The sequence below is a fragment of the Culex pipiens genome, unplaced genomic scaffold, assembly GCF_016801865.2.
Source record: "Culex pipiens pallens isolate TS unplaced genomic scaffold, TS_CPP_V2 Cpp_Un0046, whole genome shotgun sequence".
NCBI lineage: Eukaryota > Metazoa > Arthropoda > Insecta > Diptera > Culicidae > Culex > Culex pipiens.
Genome location: NW_026292863.1, coordinates 1,213 through 14,280, shown reverse-complemented (window position 1 = coordinate 14,280; position 13,068 = coordinate 1,213). Strand labels below are relative to the sequence as shown.

The window sequence follows — 13,068 nt, the reverse complement described above, 5'->3', positions numbered from 1 at the left end:
TGTAAATTAGTACATTTATTTTTTGTGGATGATTTGATTTTTTTTAAGCTTTGAGTTTTGATTTATAAATTTTTATACAAGCATATTTGTATGTTAAAATTCTTTAATCCCTGTTTTTTTGTTTGATTTCTCAATTGTAAAATATTAGTTTTTTTTTAATATTACAAATACGCATTTTTGAATTTATTATTCAATTTCTGAATTTTAAATTTCTGTGTTTCAATTTTCAATTTGTGTTTTTATTAGAATTCAGCAGTTCTGTTCCAGGATGTTAAATTTGCAATTCAGAGATTTCAACTGAGATCAATTCATAAGCCTTTGCAGGGAGGGTACATGTTTCTAAGTTTAGATTTTGCCAGCTGAGTGCTCTTTTAGGGAAAATAAATTTTGAGAATTTCTGTGTTTCATAATTTTTCCCTCCGCACGGCTGGGACCTTGCCCCCATGGAAAGCATGGGACGGTCGGAGGGCTTGTAATGCACTTTACCAATACGGAAAGAGCAGGGGAGCATTTGTTCCCCATACTAGCGCCAGTCAAAGATGTTACACATTGATCTTTGCCGAGTGGTGTCTGGAAATATTAATAGTTCTTTATTAGTTATTTGAAGAATATTTACAGTGCCACAGTTTTGAAGAATAAATCCAGACGGAACCGAATGATCGAATGCTGCCTGACGTCGGAAAATTCGGAGCAACTGGAGCGTACCTAGCGGCCGGGTTGCGTAGTGTAATGGAATTCCGATTTCGATATGATGAAACCCACCGCGGAGCTGGTCAAAGGACGACCAGGACAAACTCGTGGCCAATTGCGACTTATACTGGCGAAGGTGATCGAGGACATCTGACGGCGGTTGCGGAGTCGTCCTCTTTAAAGCTAAGTACTCATGCATGATAATCGTATTACAGGCCTGCCTTTTCTGGTCATGTTGAATACGATTAACTGCAACACTAACCACTTTAATTTTCAGCAAACTTGACAAGACTTTTGACGAACGTGACAGGACAGGGGACTGCAAGACTGTAAAACATTTTATATAAGTCCTTTTTATGTGGAAAAATTTTGCCCGAGGTGTGTTTCTTTGCTTCTTTTAAATAATGACCTTTGCTAATTGAGTTTAAATCTCAACATATGAATTCATTTTAATAATTTTGCTTTTGTTGGAACAGTTAAGGGTCACGTAGTAAAAGTCCGTTGGTGCGTGGATAGTGTACCCCGTTTGCTCGAGTTCCTTGGGGCCAGTTCTGTAGGTTTTAACAGTCTCGACAGTTCAAACCTACAGCACTGATTTTGAGAAGCTTGTGCAAATGGGGTTTTTAATGAACATTGGGGGCGGCGATTGAGCACGAAGTTTCGATTTAGCTTATTTACATCATTACACGATTACATACTCTCACAAACACAATCTCATTTTAACCTACCCAATCATGTCCTCAATCCCCGCTCCCATGGAGTGCGAGCGATCCGCATGTGATTGACACGACCATTACCATTCCTTTACACAACCGGACTTGGACTGACTTGATCCTGGCTATCCCACCTCGATCCGCAAAAAAAAAAAAAAAAAAAATTCTGTGTTTCATAATTTTTGTTTTGTGACCTTTTCTGCCGTTCTACGCATAATTGTCCCATGTCATTTTTGGTCAATTTTGACTTTTTGTCATTTTTGGGGTTAGTTTGACGTTTACTTTTCGAAAAACACATAAAATCTAGTACTTTGTTCAGAAACTCATTGAAAACAACACCAAGTCTGTTTGTCCCATCGTTGTACTTCTACGCATAATTGTCCCACCAAGTATTTTCTTTCACCAAATTATCAGTTTTAAGAAGTATTGTGTCTTGTTTACCTAATGTAAAGCAAGTAGATTACAAATAAGAGTGATAAACTGTTAACTGTGATGATTAGGGACTTACGGGGTGAATAGGGACCCACGGGACAATTATGCGTAGAAACACAAAAAACGGACGAAAAATTTCAATCGCGTTTTTCTCAGTTGCACTTTTTTGAACATGGGACAAGTATGCGTAGAACGGCAGTTTTGTGGACCCTAAAATTTGAGCAATTCTCTACCAAAACCGGAAATGGATTTTATTTGCATTTTTGGCTCAAACTTTGTGGGGCCTTCTCTATCATATCACCAAAGAAGCCATTTTATGTAATTGGTTCCCCCGTACAAGTCTCCATACAATTTTGGCAGCTGTCCATACAAAAATTGTACGTTAATATTCAAAAAAATCTGTAACTTTTGAGTGAATTTTCTGATCAATTTGGTACCCCGATTTCAAGATATAGCCACCGAATATTTGATTTCAGCGAAATATTTGCAGTTTTTCTATTTTTAAAAATAGTGATCCTAAGCGGCCATCTCAAAAAAAAATTAAGTTCAGAAAATTTTCTATAAAATTAATACATATTTTTGCGATTACAAACTCTAAAAGCAAAAGGAAACCCTAAAAAACCCCACAAAGAACAGACTTAGCGCGCAATAAGACCGAGAATGGAGCGAACGGGGCGACGTAGGCGTCAACCTTGGACCACCCACAGCTGAAGACCAGTTCCCAGCACCTGATCTGGAGACGGTGGAGAGGGAAATCAGGAAGCTGAAGAACAACATAGCTGCCGGCAAGGTTACCCTCAACTTATTTAGATTTCTGAACTCGACAGTTTGCTTGCAATCGTCCTTTTTCTCATCTGCAACAAACAGAACACTTTCTACGTTACGGCATTTTCTTAAAAACTGCTTTTGAAAACTCGATTCGTGAAATCTATATGGTGGACCTTCCCATATCCCCGTAAAAACATTGTAGATTGGACTTTTGAGATACCTACTGCGTAGAAAGGAAAAAAATAACAGTAAAATAGTAGTTTATGCAACATGTTGCAAAAAGAGGATTTTTTCAGCATGAGTCGTACATTTATCCAACGAGATTCACCGAGTTGGATAAATACGAAGAGTGCTGAAAAAATCAAGTTTTGCAACGAGTTCCATACAACATTTTTTGCAATTCCGAAAAACACCCATTGAGTGAAATTTTATGTCAAATTTTCATGTATTTTGCCAATAAATCTTTTGAATCAAAAAAATGTTGAAAAGTGTTACTTTTCGAAACAAGTGCTGAAAAGTTCAACTTTTCAGCACCCATTTCAGTGCTGAAAAGTAGAACTTTTCAGCATTTATTTTGAAAAGTGTTGCTATTCGATTCTGTTATTTTTGGTACAGAAAAGTAGGCTATTTCGTCGTTCAAGAATGACAGGAAAAGTAAGTAGTTTCACGACGGTATTGCAAAAATGAAGTTTTCAAAGTCTTAGCCAAACAGCCCTACTGAAAGTGCGTAATCAATCAGAAATGAAGTAAATTAGTTCATAAAACAATTTGAGGTAGGATGTTACTGTTCTGGAGGTCAGTACAGTAACGCAAGTCTGCCCAAATCTGGAGCAAAGAATTAGGATTTGTAGGATTTTGATTTTGAGGATTTCCCAAGTTCTTTTAACCAAAACCACGTACTCACACTTAATTCTTACAACGACATTTATTACTTTCAAGAAAATTATCAAAATGAACACTCCCTTTTAATCCGCAACAGTATTCTCAATAATAAACGCCCGCGCCAAATTGCGCGTACACGCCAACCGCAGCAACTTCACCAAATCGTCCGTGCAGTTGTTGAGCAAGTTGGGCGCAAACTTTGCATTCAACGTCTGGTTGTTATCGTCCCCTTCATCCGTGTCCATCTGCTGAGACTGTTGCTGTCCTTGCTGCTGCTGAGCCGCCGTCTTAGCTCCCTTTAGTTGCTCCTTGCGCTTCTCAATCATCGGCACCAGGTCCCACTCCAGGTGGTGCAGAATGGTGTACGTTTCCTTGGTCGGGATGACCGGTTCTTTGAACTCCAGCAGGGGGATGGTGTCCGCGAGGAGCGATGGCCAGAAGCTGAAAGGTTTAATGCTGGTTATTTTGTGTGGGGGGTTGAGATTGATTTTGACTTACTAGCTTGGGGTGATTTTGGAGTCGAGCAGATTGATGAGCAGCTCCGCTGCTTGCGCAAACGATCGCTCGCGATAGAACTGACGGAAGTCGTAGTACTTGACCAGGAAGATGAGCCGCGGCGAGCAGAACATTTTCGCGCCCACGTTCGCGATCACGTCCTCGCACATGATCTCGCCGGTGTTGCAGTAGTGCTCGAGGAAGATGTTGGCGACGGCCGTCACGTAGAAACTGTCTCGCGACCGAATGGCCCACTCGAGCGCGTTGCCGTACAGGCGGTTGGCAAGGTTCCGTTTGACCAGCACCTTGCAGATTTCGCTTTCGACGGCGGGGAAGTTGTTCTTCTTGGCGGCGCTGATCAGTTTGAGCGCTTGCTTCTCGTTACGGATGGGGATGCGGGCTAGGAGGGCCTCCCGAGCTCCGAGGCCTTCCGTGCTGGAGAACTCGAGATAATCCAGGCCGACTTCCCAGAGGGAAGCGTTGCGAGACATGAGCAGGGTGCCGAAATCGTAGAGAAGCGATTCGCGGAAGAGCTTCTCCGCGTCCTGGTCTTCGGTGCCTCCGGTGGACAGGGTAAGCTGGCCGCAGTGATAGAGCAGGTCTACAAGGTGCGTCAGGAACCACTTGTTGTCGCAGATGTTCTGAATGTTGTGCAGCACTTGGGGCAGATTGTTCTCCATGACGGAGAGGATAATTTTGTCCAGATATTTATAAGTTGCGTTCATTCCGCCGGTGCTGATGCACTGCGAGAGCCAGGTGTTGGCAAACGTCCCCAGCTCGTAGTACTTGCAAGTGGACTCCGTATAAAACAAATATCCAGGGAAGTACTCGAACCAACTGGTCGCATACCGGCACTGTTTCGTCCACGTTTGACGATCGCCAACAACCAGCTTCACAATCTCCTCCAAGTCAGGCTCAGCGGCCAAAATCCCCGCGTCGATCTTCGACCGCGCGTTCGCCGACCAGTACTGCCACTGGGACTTGAACTTCGGCACCGACAACCCCCCGTAAGCGCTGTAAATCGGCATCGTCTGCAGAATCTGCTCGGCCACCTCGAAGCAAACCATCTCCGACTTAGTGTGCAGCCTCAGCAGTGCCCTCGCCACCTGAATCTGCCCCTGAATGATCAACCCCTTGACCACGCCCCAGTACTCCTCGTTCGAGTCCACATCCCGACCCTGCTGCAGCAGCTCCGTCGCCATCCGGTTCGCCGTCGGAAAGTGATACTGCACCCACTCCAGCAAATTCGGCACCACAGCCGTGGCCGAGTTCGAATCAACAATCAAAATCTCCACCAAATGCCAAATGTACTCCACCGAGTAAAAGATCGTCACATAGTTCTGGTACTGCTCCAAGTCCCGCGGCTTCGTGTTCGTAATCAAATCCTCCAGCTTCTCCAAGCATGCCCGAATCGCACTCCGATACGTCCGCGATATCTTCAAATAGTCAATCGAGGCCGCCGGCGAGCTACTCTTGACGACCTGCAGGTTCAGGAACACGTTCGAGCACTCCGACACCAAACTCCGCAAGATCGGTTCGTCAAGGATGAAGGTCGGCGCCAGGTGCGTTACCTTAACCGGCGCGTTTACCGGAGACCGATTGTTGACCGACTGCAGCAGCTGGTTGCTGTACGCCGTCACGGAGATCTTGTCCTCGGTGAACCATGCCGCAGTAATGCCGTGCCGCTTTCCCAAGTTGCACGGGATGTTCTGCGAGAAGATAACCAAGGAAATACAATTCGTCCTACGTTAATCAATGTTAACCTACTTACCACAACCGGGCAGCTTTCTTTTGAAGACATTTTCGATAAGTTTTCCGGGAACAGCTGCTCGAAATCTACAAAAATCCAAATTTCACAAAATTGAAGCAAAGCGCGCGGCTTCTCGTTGCGGCGACTGTTTTCTGTTTTTTGTTTCAAGCGGTGACAGTTTGTTGCGCGAGGTTCAAAGCTGTCAAATGCGCAAAGCAACAACAACAGCGACGAGGGCAGGGCCGGATCGAGACAACAAAAATGGGCATGCGAGGGGAAGGACACTGCGAATATGTTTTTGAGTTCAGGTTCAAATCTCAGAATAGGGTCCTGAATCTGTTTGCATCGGCAGCCAAAACCAAACAACATTAGTTAAATTCTAGAGTTTTTTTTATTTATTTTTTTGAAAAGGTCCTATAAGGCTGGTACTAATTTTATTTAAAGTTTTTGTCACCCCCACCTTCAAAGTTGGCCCGAAAAATAAAGGGGCAAAATTTTTTTTTCTAAAAACTTCAAGATTTCAATGGAAATTTATGTGCAATCAGCTGAATTCAATTTAAAATGCATTTCCTTTCGTTTAGCATCAACCCTGATAGACTGAAGTCCCGCGGTCGTGCGGATCGGAGCGTTATCTACTCGAAATCGATCTTGTCCTGCCATTTTCGAGCGTTTGTCCTGCGCTTGATCGGCCTATAGAAAACTAGGTAGGCGGTGATAAAATTTATGACAGATCATTGATTTTCACTAAGTGGAGTCTTCAAAAGTTTTTCTTTTCACCAAATCCATTAAATTTTATTTAAAATGATACTAGTGGGAACAAGTCAAACAAACATGTTTTTCCCTGGACGGAATCCGGCCGCGGTGGACAAATTGATCTATCCGGAGGAACTACCAGGGAACTTTAATCGGCGTGGATTCGGCCATCATCAGTGATAAGCAGCTGTCAGTCAATTAGGTGATGCGGTGGAGAAAGAGGTAAATTCTTAATTTGCTTGTTTTTTTTTCTTCATATTTTCTTAAATTACCCTTTCTCTTAGGCAAAGACAAAAATAAAACATGCCAGAGCTGCTTCTTTGGATTAAAACAGGCTTTCAAGAACTCACCGAAGACAAAAATACATCAATTATCGATATTTATAAATAAAAATAAAGTTATTTGCAATAAAGTTTACTTTTGTATGTATTAAATTATTAAATTAACCCCTAAATCCGAAACGTGAGCGTCCGACAGTGGCAGGACATTCTAAATAACAAAGTCGCCGGAAATCGGCCCGACAACGGCCCGTCAACGTCGATTTTCTCAAACGTCGATTTCGACGATCGTCGGACAAAGTGTTGCAAATACGCACGAAAAGGGCCCGAATTCCGTTGGACAAACCGACGGAATTCGGGCCGTTTTGTCGAGCCGTCCGGCGGTTTTCGGGCCGTTGTCGGCCCGGTCCGTCTGTCAGGGAATTTTAGCAGGTTTGGGTTGATTTAAAAATCTCCTGAATTTTTGAAAATTTTCGATGTTCACTATCGCGAAACGTTTTTTTTTTCGTTAAAATTGTGTCCTAAAATGAAGCTTAGATTGCTGATATTATTGTTTTCAGCGAAAAAGCTTATTTTTCTGAGTACAATGACCCTTTGTACGACCACAAAGAGTTTAAAATGGATTTTTAAATCAATTTAAAAAAATTAACCTCGCAGTCCTTCTTGACAGAAAAGTTCCTACTTGACAGCTCGTTCCAAGAGGACCATAATTGATCCATCGCAAAAATGTTGTCTTGTCATTTTTTTTTTTGCATTAAAATAAAAAAAAGTGATCAGGAATGGTTTTTAATCTTGTAGTACCCAATTTTTGATTCCGTCAAAACTTACATTTTTGAAAACTAATGTTTGCAAAACAACTGAACTTGTGTAAAATGCGTGGTAAAATGCATTCTAGAACACTTTTCGCATTCAAATGTTGAGACTATTTGTTGTTATTTAAATTTTTATATTTTTTTATTTTTTTGAATAAAACAATATATCGATAGTTCCCGTAGTTTCGAAAATACTACAATATCTGTATAAAAAAGCTTGGAGCAAAAGCTCTGGTTGATGTGCACCGTTTAAATGGATTTTTAATTCAATTTTTAACAATTTACTTCACGGCCCTTCTTGACAGAAAAGGTCCTACTTGACAGCTCGTTTCGAGGGGACCATAGTTGATCCATCGAAAAATGTTGTCTTGTCAATATTTTTTTGCATTTAAAATGAAAAAAAGTGATCAGAGATGGTTTTTAATCGTGTTTTTTTTACCTTTGTACATAATAATTTACATAGTACCCAATTCAAGTTTCAGAAGATTAATTCTAGACTAAATTTTCAAAACAACCTATGAGTCATGGGTTTCCTATGCTGATCGGACCTTTTGAAAATTTAATCTAAAATTAGAACGCCATCTTATTCCTTGGCGGGATAATCTCGATTTTGCTAAAAATGAAAAATATGAAATATCGCGTAAAAAGAGGTTTCTTTGAAATAGCTGTTTTAACATAAAATTTTCAAAATAATTTAAAAAAAATCCTTTTGGATTAAGATTTGGATCATTCTCTGCCAACCCACAAAAAAATTGAAAAAGTTGCCCGCGAAATTGTATGCTCTACAACTTTGTAGCACATTGTTACACTCTTAAAAAATTACTCTGGAATGTTACAAAAAACCACGAAATATCAGTTTTTTATGTTTTTTTTTCGATGAAAAATACGCTTTTTCGGATTTTTTAGTACGCAATAAAATTGAGCATCTAATTTTACATAAAAGTTTTTTTGGCACCAAATTTCCGAATCATCACCAGTTCTGGCTAAAAAAACGCATTTTTTTCAAATGTTTAAATAATAAATCAACACGAAAGTTTCGTGTAATAAATTTATTGCACACTTGAAATCCTACCCCTTCTCCCCCCCGCTCGCCTAGAGTGGTGCGTGTCTCGACTGAGCTTTGTTGCTTTCGAACCAGCCCTCTGTCACGACGGCCATGTTTCTGAAACCTAAATGTTCGACGCGAACATGAAGACAACAAAGAAGATGAAGAACGCATTTGCTGTCAAAATTTGAAAATAAACAAACCGCGTGGTAAAAAAAGCATAATTTCATAATGTTGAAATGATTTCCATGAAAAAATAACGACACGGGACGGATTTCCAAACACAAGCGAGTCGACAGCGGGAGTGGGCCAGTCCTCGGAGAAGGTTATCGAAGGATGCTCGGAAAGACCAGCTCCGCCACAATCACCGGAATTACGGATGTTTCTGCACTTGGTCGGTTACTCCCTGCCGGAGATTACAGCGAGTTGTTTGGAAGGATCAACAGCGGGACTTGGCCAGTCCCCGGCCCAGTACTACCCGGCAAATCTTCCCGGTCAATCGGAAGCAACAGTTCTCACCTTTTTTCGTAACAGATTTGCACACACAAAAAGTGATGTTTCTTGAAGATTTAATGTAAAAAAACAGGCAACACCAATACTGCTACACTCACAGAGCCCACGCAGTAGTATTAGTGAAGAGCCCACGATAAACAACGTGGGCTCTTCACTAATACTACTACGTGGGCTCTTCGAGGTTTTGGTAACTGTCAAACGTTCTAGCCATTTACAGTGGTGCCAGAGGGTTGTTTCGAACACTTTAGAACAGTTTCGAACTAGGGTGTGTGTCTTAGACAGTTTTTTTCTGCTGTAGTTTGAGGTGTGCACTTTTGTATAGAGCTTTCCACAAGTTGCACGATCTAGTGCACGATTGTCTAAAAATCGCTGCAATCTGCAATATATACCTCATTATAAAGTATACCTATTCTTACTATTGGTACGTTCGTTTGAACAGCCAGTGCGGCACTGAGTGCCGCACTCGTCGGTGCCAGTTTTGGTTCAATCGAACGTCATCTGTCAGTGTGCGTGGAACTCGCATGAAACTGAAAAAATATCGAGTGCGGCACTAGAGTTTCAGTTCCAAGATGGCGGCGAAACTCGTGCGGAACTAGCGCGAGTTTCTTCAAAGAAACACTTTGACAGCTCTGAGTGCGGCACTCAGTGTGGAACTAGCCATCAAACGAACGTACCATATGTATAACAAAAGTGTCTGCCCCCTGGCCTGCTCAAACTTTTTTGGAAAATTACCCTTCCAGCATTGTACGTGTACAGATTGACAGATTTTTGTTTACAAACTTGTTTCCTATTCCGAGTTACTGTGTTTATTCGGGTTTTGTACAAGTTTTTCGAGTTTTCACTTAAAATCACTATCAGATGGCCACGGTCAGGGAGAAAACGGACAACGAATCGCTCGAGTGGTCCCCGGAAGATGAAATCCAACTGTTCTTCGCAATGGACGGTCTCCGGCCGGTTGGCATTAACCGGCACTTTTTCATCGCTTGCGTCGTGGAGCGGCTCTCGAAAGCGCTGAACCGGGAGGTTAGCAGCGAATCCGTGTGGTCTCATCTCGGGACGATGTACAACCTGCAGGCCTTGGACGAGCAGGACCCGCTTCCATTCCCTAACGAGGAGACCGATTTCAGTCTGCCCGAGGCGGACTATCCGCTGGACAAGAAGCGGAAATCGATCGAAGAGCAACAACAACCGGCGGATGAAGCAAAGAAGGTGGAAGTGAAGCCGGATGCGGCTGTTAAAGTTACAGGTATTTTGAAGTTTATTGTAGTTCAGTAGATACATTTCTAATTACAATCAAATTTCAGCTAAAGAAAAAGAACCGGCGGACAAGGAAAAGGACAAACCAGCCGAAAAGGAGAAGGAAGTCAAGCAGAATAAACCTGCGCCGGTGGACAATACGCCAAAGCGACCGCCGAAGCGTACCCGTGGATCTTTGTCGCTGGAGCCGAACGCATCTAGTCCGGCAAGTACGCCACCGAATGTACAAAGCACCAAGCGGCGACGGATTTAGGATTAAGTTTGTATCACTTTGAAGCATAAGCAAATTATAAAAATAACAATCAAACAATACATTGTTATGTATCTACGTCAAATTCTTAAACTGTTCTTTTGTGGAACAATATAAATCAGAATAAACACTTATAATAAAGGAAAATTATGTTGTTTTTTTTGCGTATAATAAAGTTTAGCAGGGCCAGTTTTCCTAGGTTTTCTTCCAAAGCCAAAAGGGATTTTGCCGGAATATTTTACATCAAAAATTTAATTTTGTTTCGTTTAAGAGAATTGTGTAAGTTGTTACTGGAAAGCAGGAAATTGCTATTAGGACGCTTTGAAACTCTTTTTTACTTCAAATGATTAGGGGAGCGTGGGAAGACTTGATCCTCTTTTTTGTATCGCACATAACCTTTCAACATTTTAAAGAAATATTAAGCAAAATGTTTCTTATTCATCCAATTTTTGATTTTCTATAAGTTCTATAAATTTCATATTAAACCTTAACATTTGTGTTCAAAATAATACAAGTTTAGTATGTAAAATATAAAAAAAAACTAAAATATCATTTTTTGCAATTCCGTCGTGAAATTACTTACTTTTCCTGTCATTCTTGAACGACGAAATAGCCTACTTTTCTGTACCAAAAATAACAGAATCGAATAGCAACACATTTCAAAATAAATGCTGAAAAGTTCTACTTTTCAGCACTGAAATGGGTGCTGAAAAGTTGAACTTTTCAGCACTTGTTTCGAAAAGTAACACTTTTCAACATTTTTTTGATTTAAACGATTTCGCAATTCGCAATTCGCAATTCGCAATTTTCAGTGTAAGAACGGGCCTTGACCGATCTTATGCACCAGGTTCCCGACGAACACGCACTGCCCTTACACCTACATCTCACCCTTGCTCTGAGTCAGTACGAGCAGCACGCTAGAACACGCTTTGAGTGTTCGTGCCAGGCATGCACACCTTCTTTTCCGGTTACGCATTTTAACTCGGCCGGGGGTGGTACATTACGTAGGGTTTGATGTAAGTATAAGCGCCTAACCATTTATAGTGTGCCTATCAACTTTCATTAAAGCAAAAACTGTTTAATTTTTAGATTGAATTCAAAAACTAGTTGTTATTTTACAGTGTATTGTTTTCTCCTGAAATCTTTCCTAATGTTGAGTCGTGTTTATCTGTTGCTATTTCTTCTGTCGCGGTGTTTTGTTACAATTTTTGGTCCTAAGCATGTTATAAAAGTTTATCAAAAGTACAATAGTGATATTTGTGTTAATCCTTTAACCATTCCATAAATTGAGTAAGGGCTCAAACCTCACTTTTCAAACAAAGGGTGAAGATTGAAGAGAATAATGAGAGAATAAGAGAATGATGAGCGTATTTTAAAGAATAAAAATGAGAAGCTGGATGTATTAGATGTAAAATAAGACAATAGTTAATAAATAGAGATACAAAACAAGCTTAGATTATAGTAATGATAATTTATAGGACAAATAAAGAATTATTCAAATAAATAAATTCGCAATAAAATCAGAAAAAAAAAATAAGGCGAATGATAAATAGACTTGATATTACTAGTACATTAAGGAAAAGTATATTTTTAAGGAAAAAAGAAAAAACAAAGTTTGTTACAGCAGTATCAATTGGTAAAAAAGAGTGGAAAAGCTTTGAGAGATAAGAGAATCAAAAGTTAGTAAAATCAAAATCAAATGATAGAAGAATCAGTGAAGAATTGAGAATCAGTAGAGCAAAATAAAAAAGGAGATAGGTGGTAGCTGGAAATGGAAAGGAGAGAAACCCCGTTGTGCGATGTTTCAGGTACATCCACAGCAGTTGACTCAACATACTGCGAATCGAAACAATACCGTCTACAATCACAAATTACTTCCCTTTCCCACATTGTCGCGCCCCTTTCTTTTAGCCGTCTCGACTCTGACCCGCGGTGGTCAAAGGTTTACGATCCGTTTCCACAGGCCACCAGCTAGGTCATCATGAAAACCAAGCCAACGTGGAGGTAAGAAAATAGGACACTCGCAAGGAACCAGAGCTATACTGTTCTGATCAAGATAATTCGGATGATCTAACAGAACTACGGATGTAGTTAGTTGCGCTCCTTCCAGGATGTTCCTTACGTGGACGTCAACCGAAGAGCACGCAACAAGGTCAGTGCCATTGCATGCTCTTAGGTATCAATCCTTGGCCTGCATTTTTTTGATTTAAACGATTTATTGACAAAATACATGAAAATTTGCCTTAAAATTTCACTCAATGTGTGTTTTTCGGAATTGCAAAAAATGTTGTATGGAACTTGTTGCAAAACTTGATTTTTTCAGCACTCTTCGTATTTATCCAACTCGGTGAACCTCGTTGGATAAATGTACGACTCGTGCTGAAAAAATCCACTTTTTGCAACTTGTTGCATAAACTACTATTTTAGACC

At 40.8% G+C, this 13,068-nt stretch overlaps 2 protein-coding genes and 1 long non-coding RNA gene across 3 annotated transcripts; 2 read left to right on the top strand and 1 right to left on the bottom strand.

Annotated features, from left to right (window-relative positions):
* Positions 1-3,509: 3,509 nt before the first annotated feature.
* Positions 3,510-5,910, bottom strand: LOC128093766 (nuclear pore complex protein Nup75-like). The gene is made up of 3 exons (XM_052711499.1): positions 5,752-5,910; positions 3,984-5,689; positions 3,510-3,926 (listed from the first exon to the last, which is right to left on the bottom strand). Exons 1-3 carry the CDS (start codon positions 5,779-5,781, stop codon positions 3,569-3,571), a joined length of 2,094 nt encoding a protein of 697 aa, XP_052567459.1. The 5' UTR covers positions 5,782-5,910; the 3' UTR covers positions 3,510-3,568.
* A 452-nt stretch (positions 5,911-6,362) lies between these two features.
* On the top strand, positions 6,363-6,896 carry LOC128093768 (uncharacterized). Its single transcript, XR_008212721.1, has 2 exons — positions 6,363-6,705; positions 6,768-6,896. It is a non-coding gene; the product is annotated as an uncharacterized LOC128093768 (long non-coding RNA).
* A 3,011-nt stretch (positions 6,897-9,907) lies between these two features.
* On the top strand, positions 9,908-10,779 carry LOC128093767 (MRG/MORF4L-binding protein-like). Its single transcript, XM_052711500.1, has 2 exons — positions 9,908-10,377; positions 10,436-10,779. The coding sequence occupies exons 1-2, from the start codon at positions 9,990-9,992 to the stop codon at positions 10,639-10,641; spliced, it is 594 nt and encodes a 197-aa protein (XP_052567460.1). The 5' UTR covers positions 9,908-9,989; the 3' UTR covers positions 10,642-10,779.
* The last annotated feature ends 2,289 nt before the right edge of the window (positions 10,780-13,068 follow it).

Excerpts from the sequence above, each read along its gene's own strand:
- LOC128093766 (XM_052711499.1), bottom strand. The coding sequence starts at position 5,781 with ATGTCTTCAAAAGAAAGCTGCCCGGTTGTG. Across the intron at positions 5,690-5,751 it reads AAGAAAGCTGCCCGGTTGTG|AACATCCCGTGCAACTTGGG; the intron begins GTAAGTAGGTTA and ends ATCTTCTCGCAG. Across the intron at positions 3,927-3,983 it reads TCCAAAATCACCCCAAGCTA|CTTCTGGCCATCGCTCCTCG; the intron begins GTAAGTCAAAAT and ends TAAACCTTTCAG.
- LOC128093767 (XM_052711500.1), top strand. The coding sequence starts at position 9,990 with ATGGCCACGGTCAGGGAGAAAACGGACAACGAATCGCTCGAGTGGTCC. Across the intron at positions 10,378-10,435 it reads TGCGGCTGTTAAAGTTACAG|CTAAAGAAAAAGAACCGGCG; the intron begins GTATTTTGAAGT and ends ATCAAATTTCAG.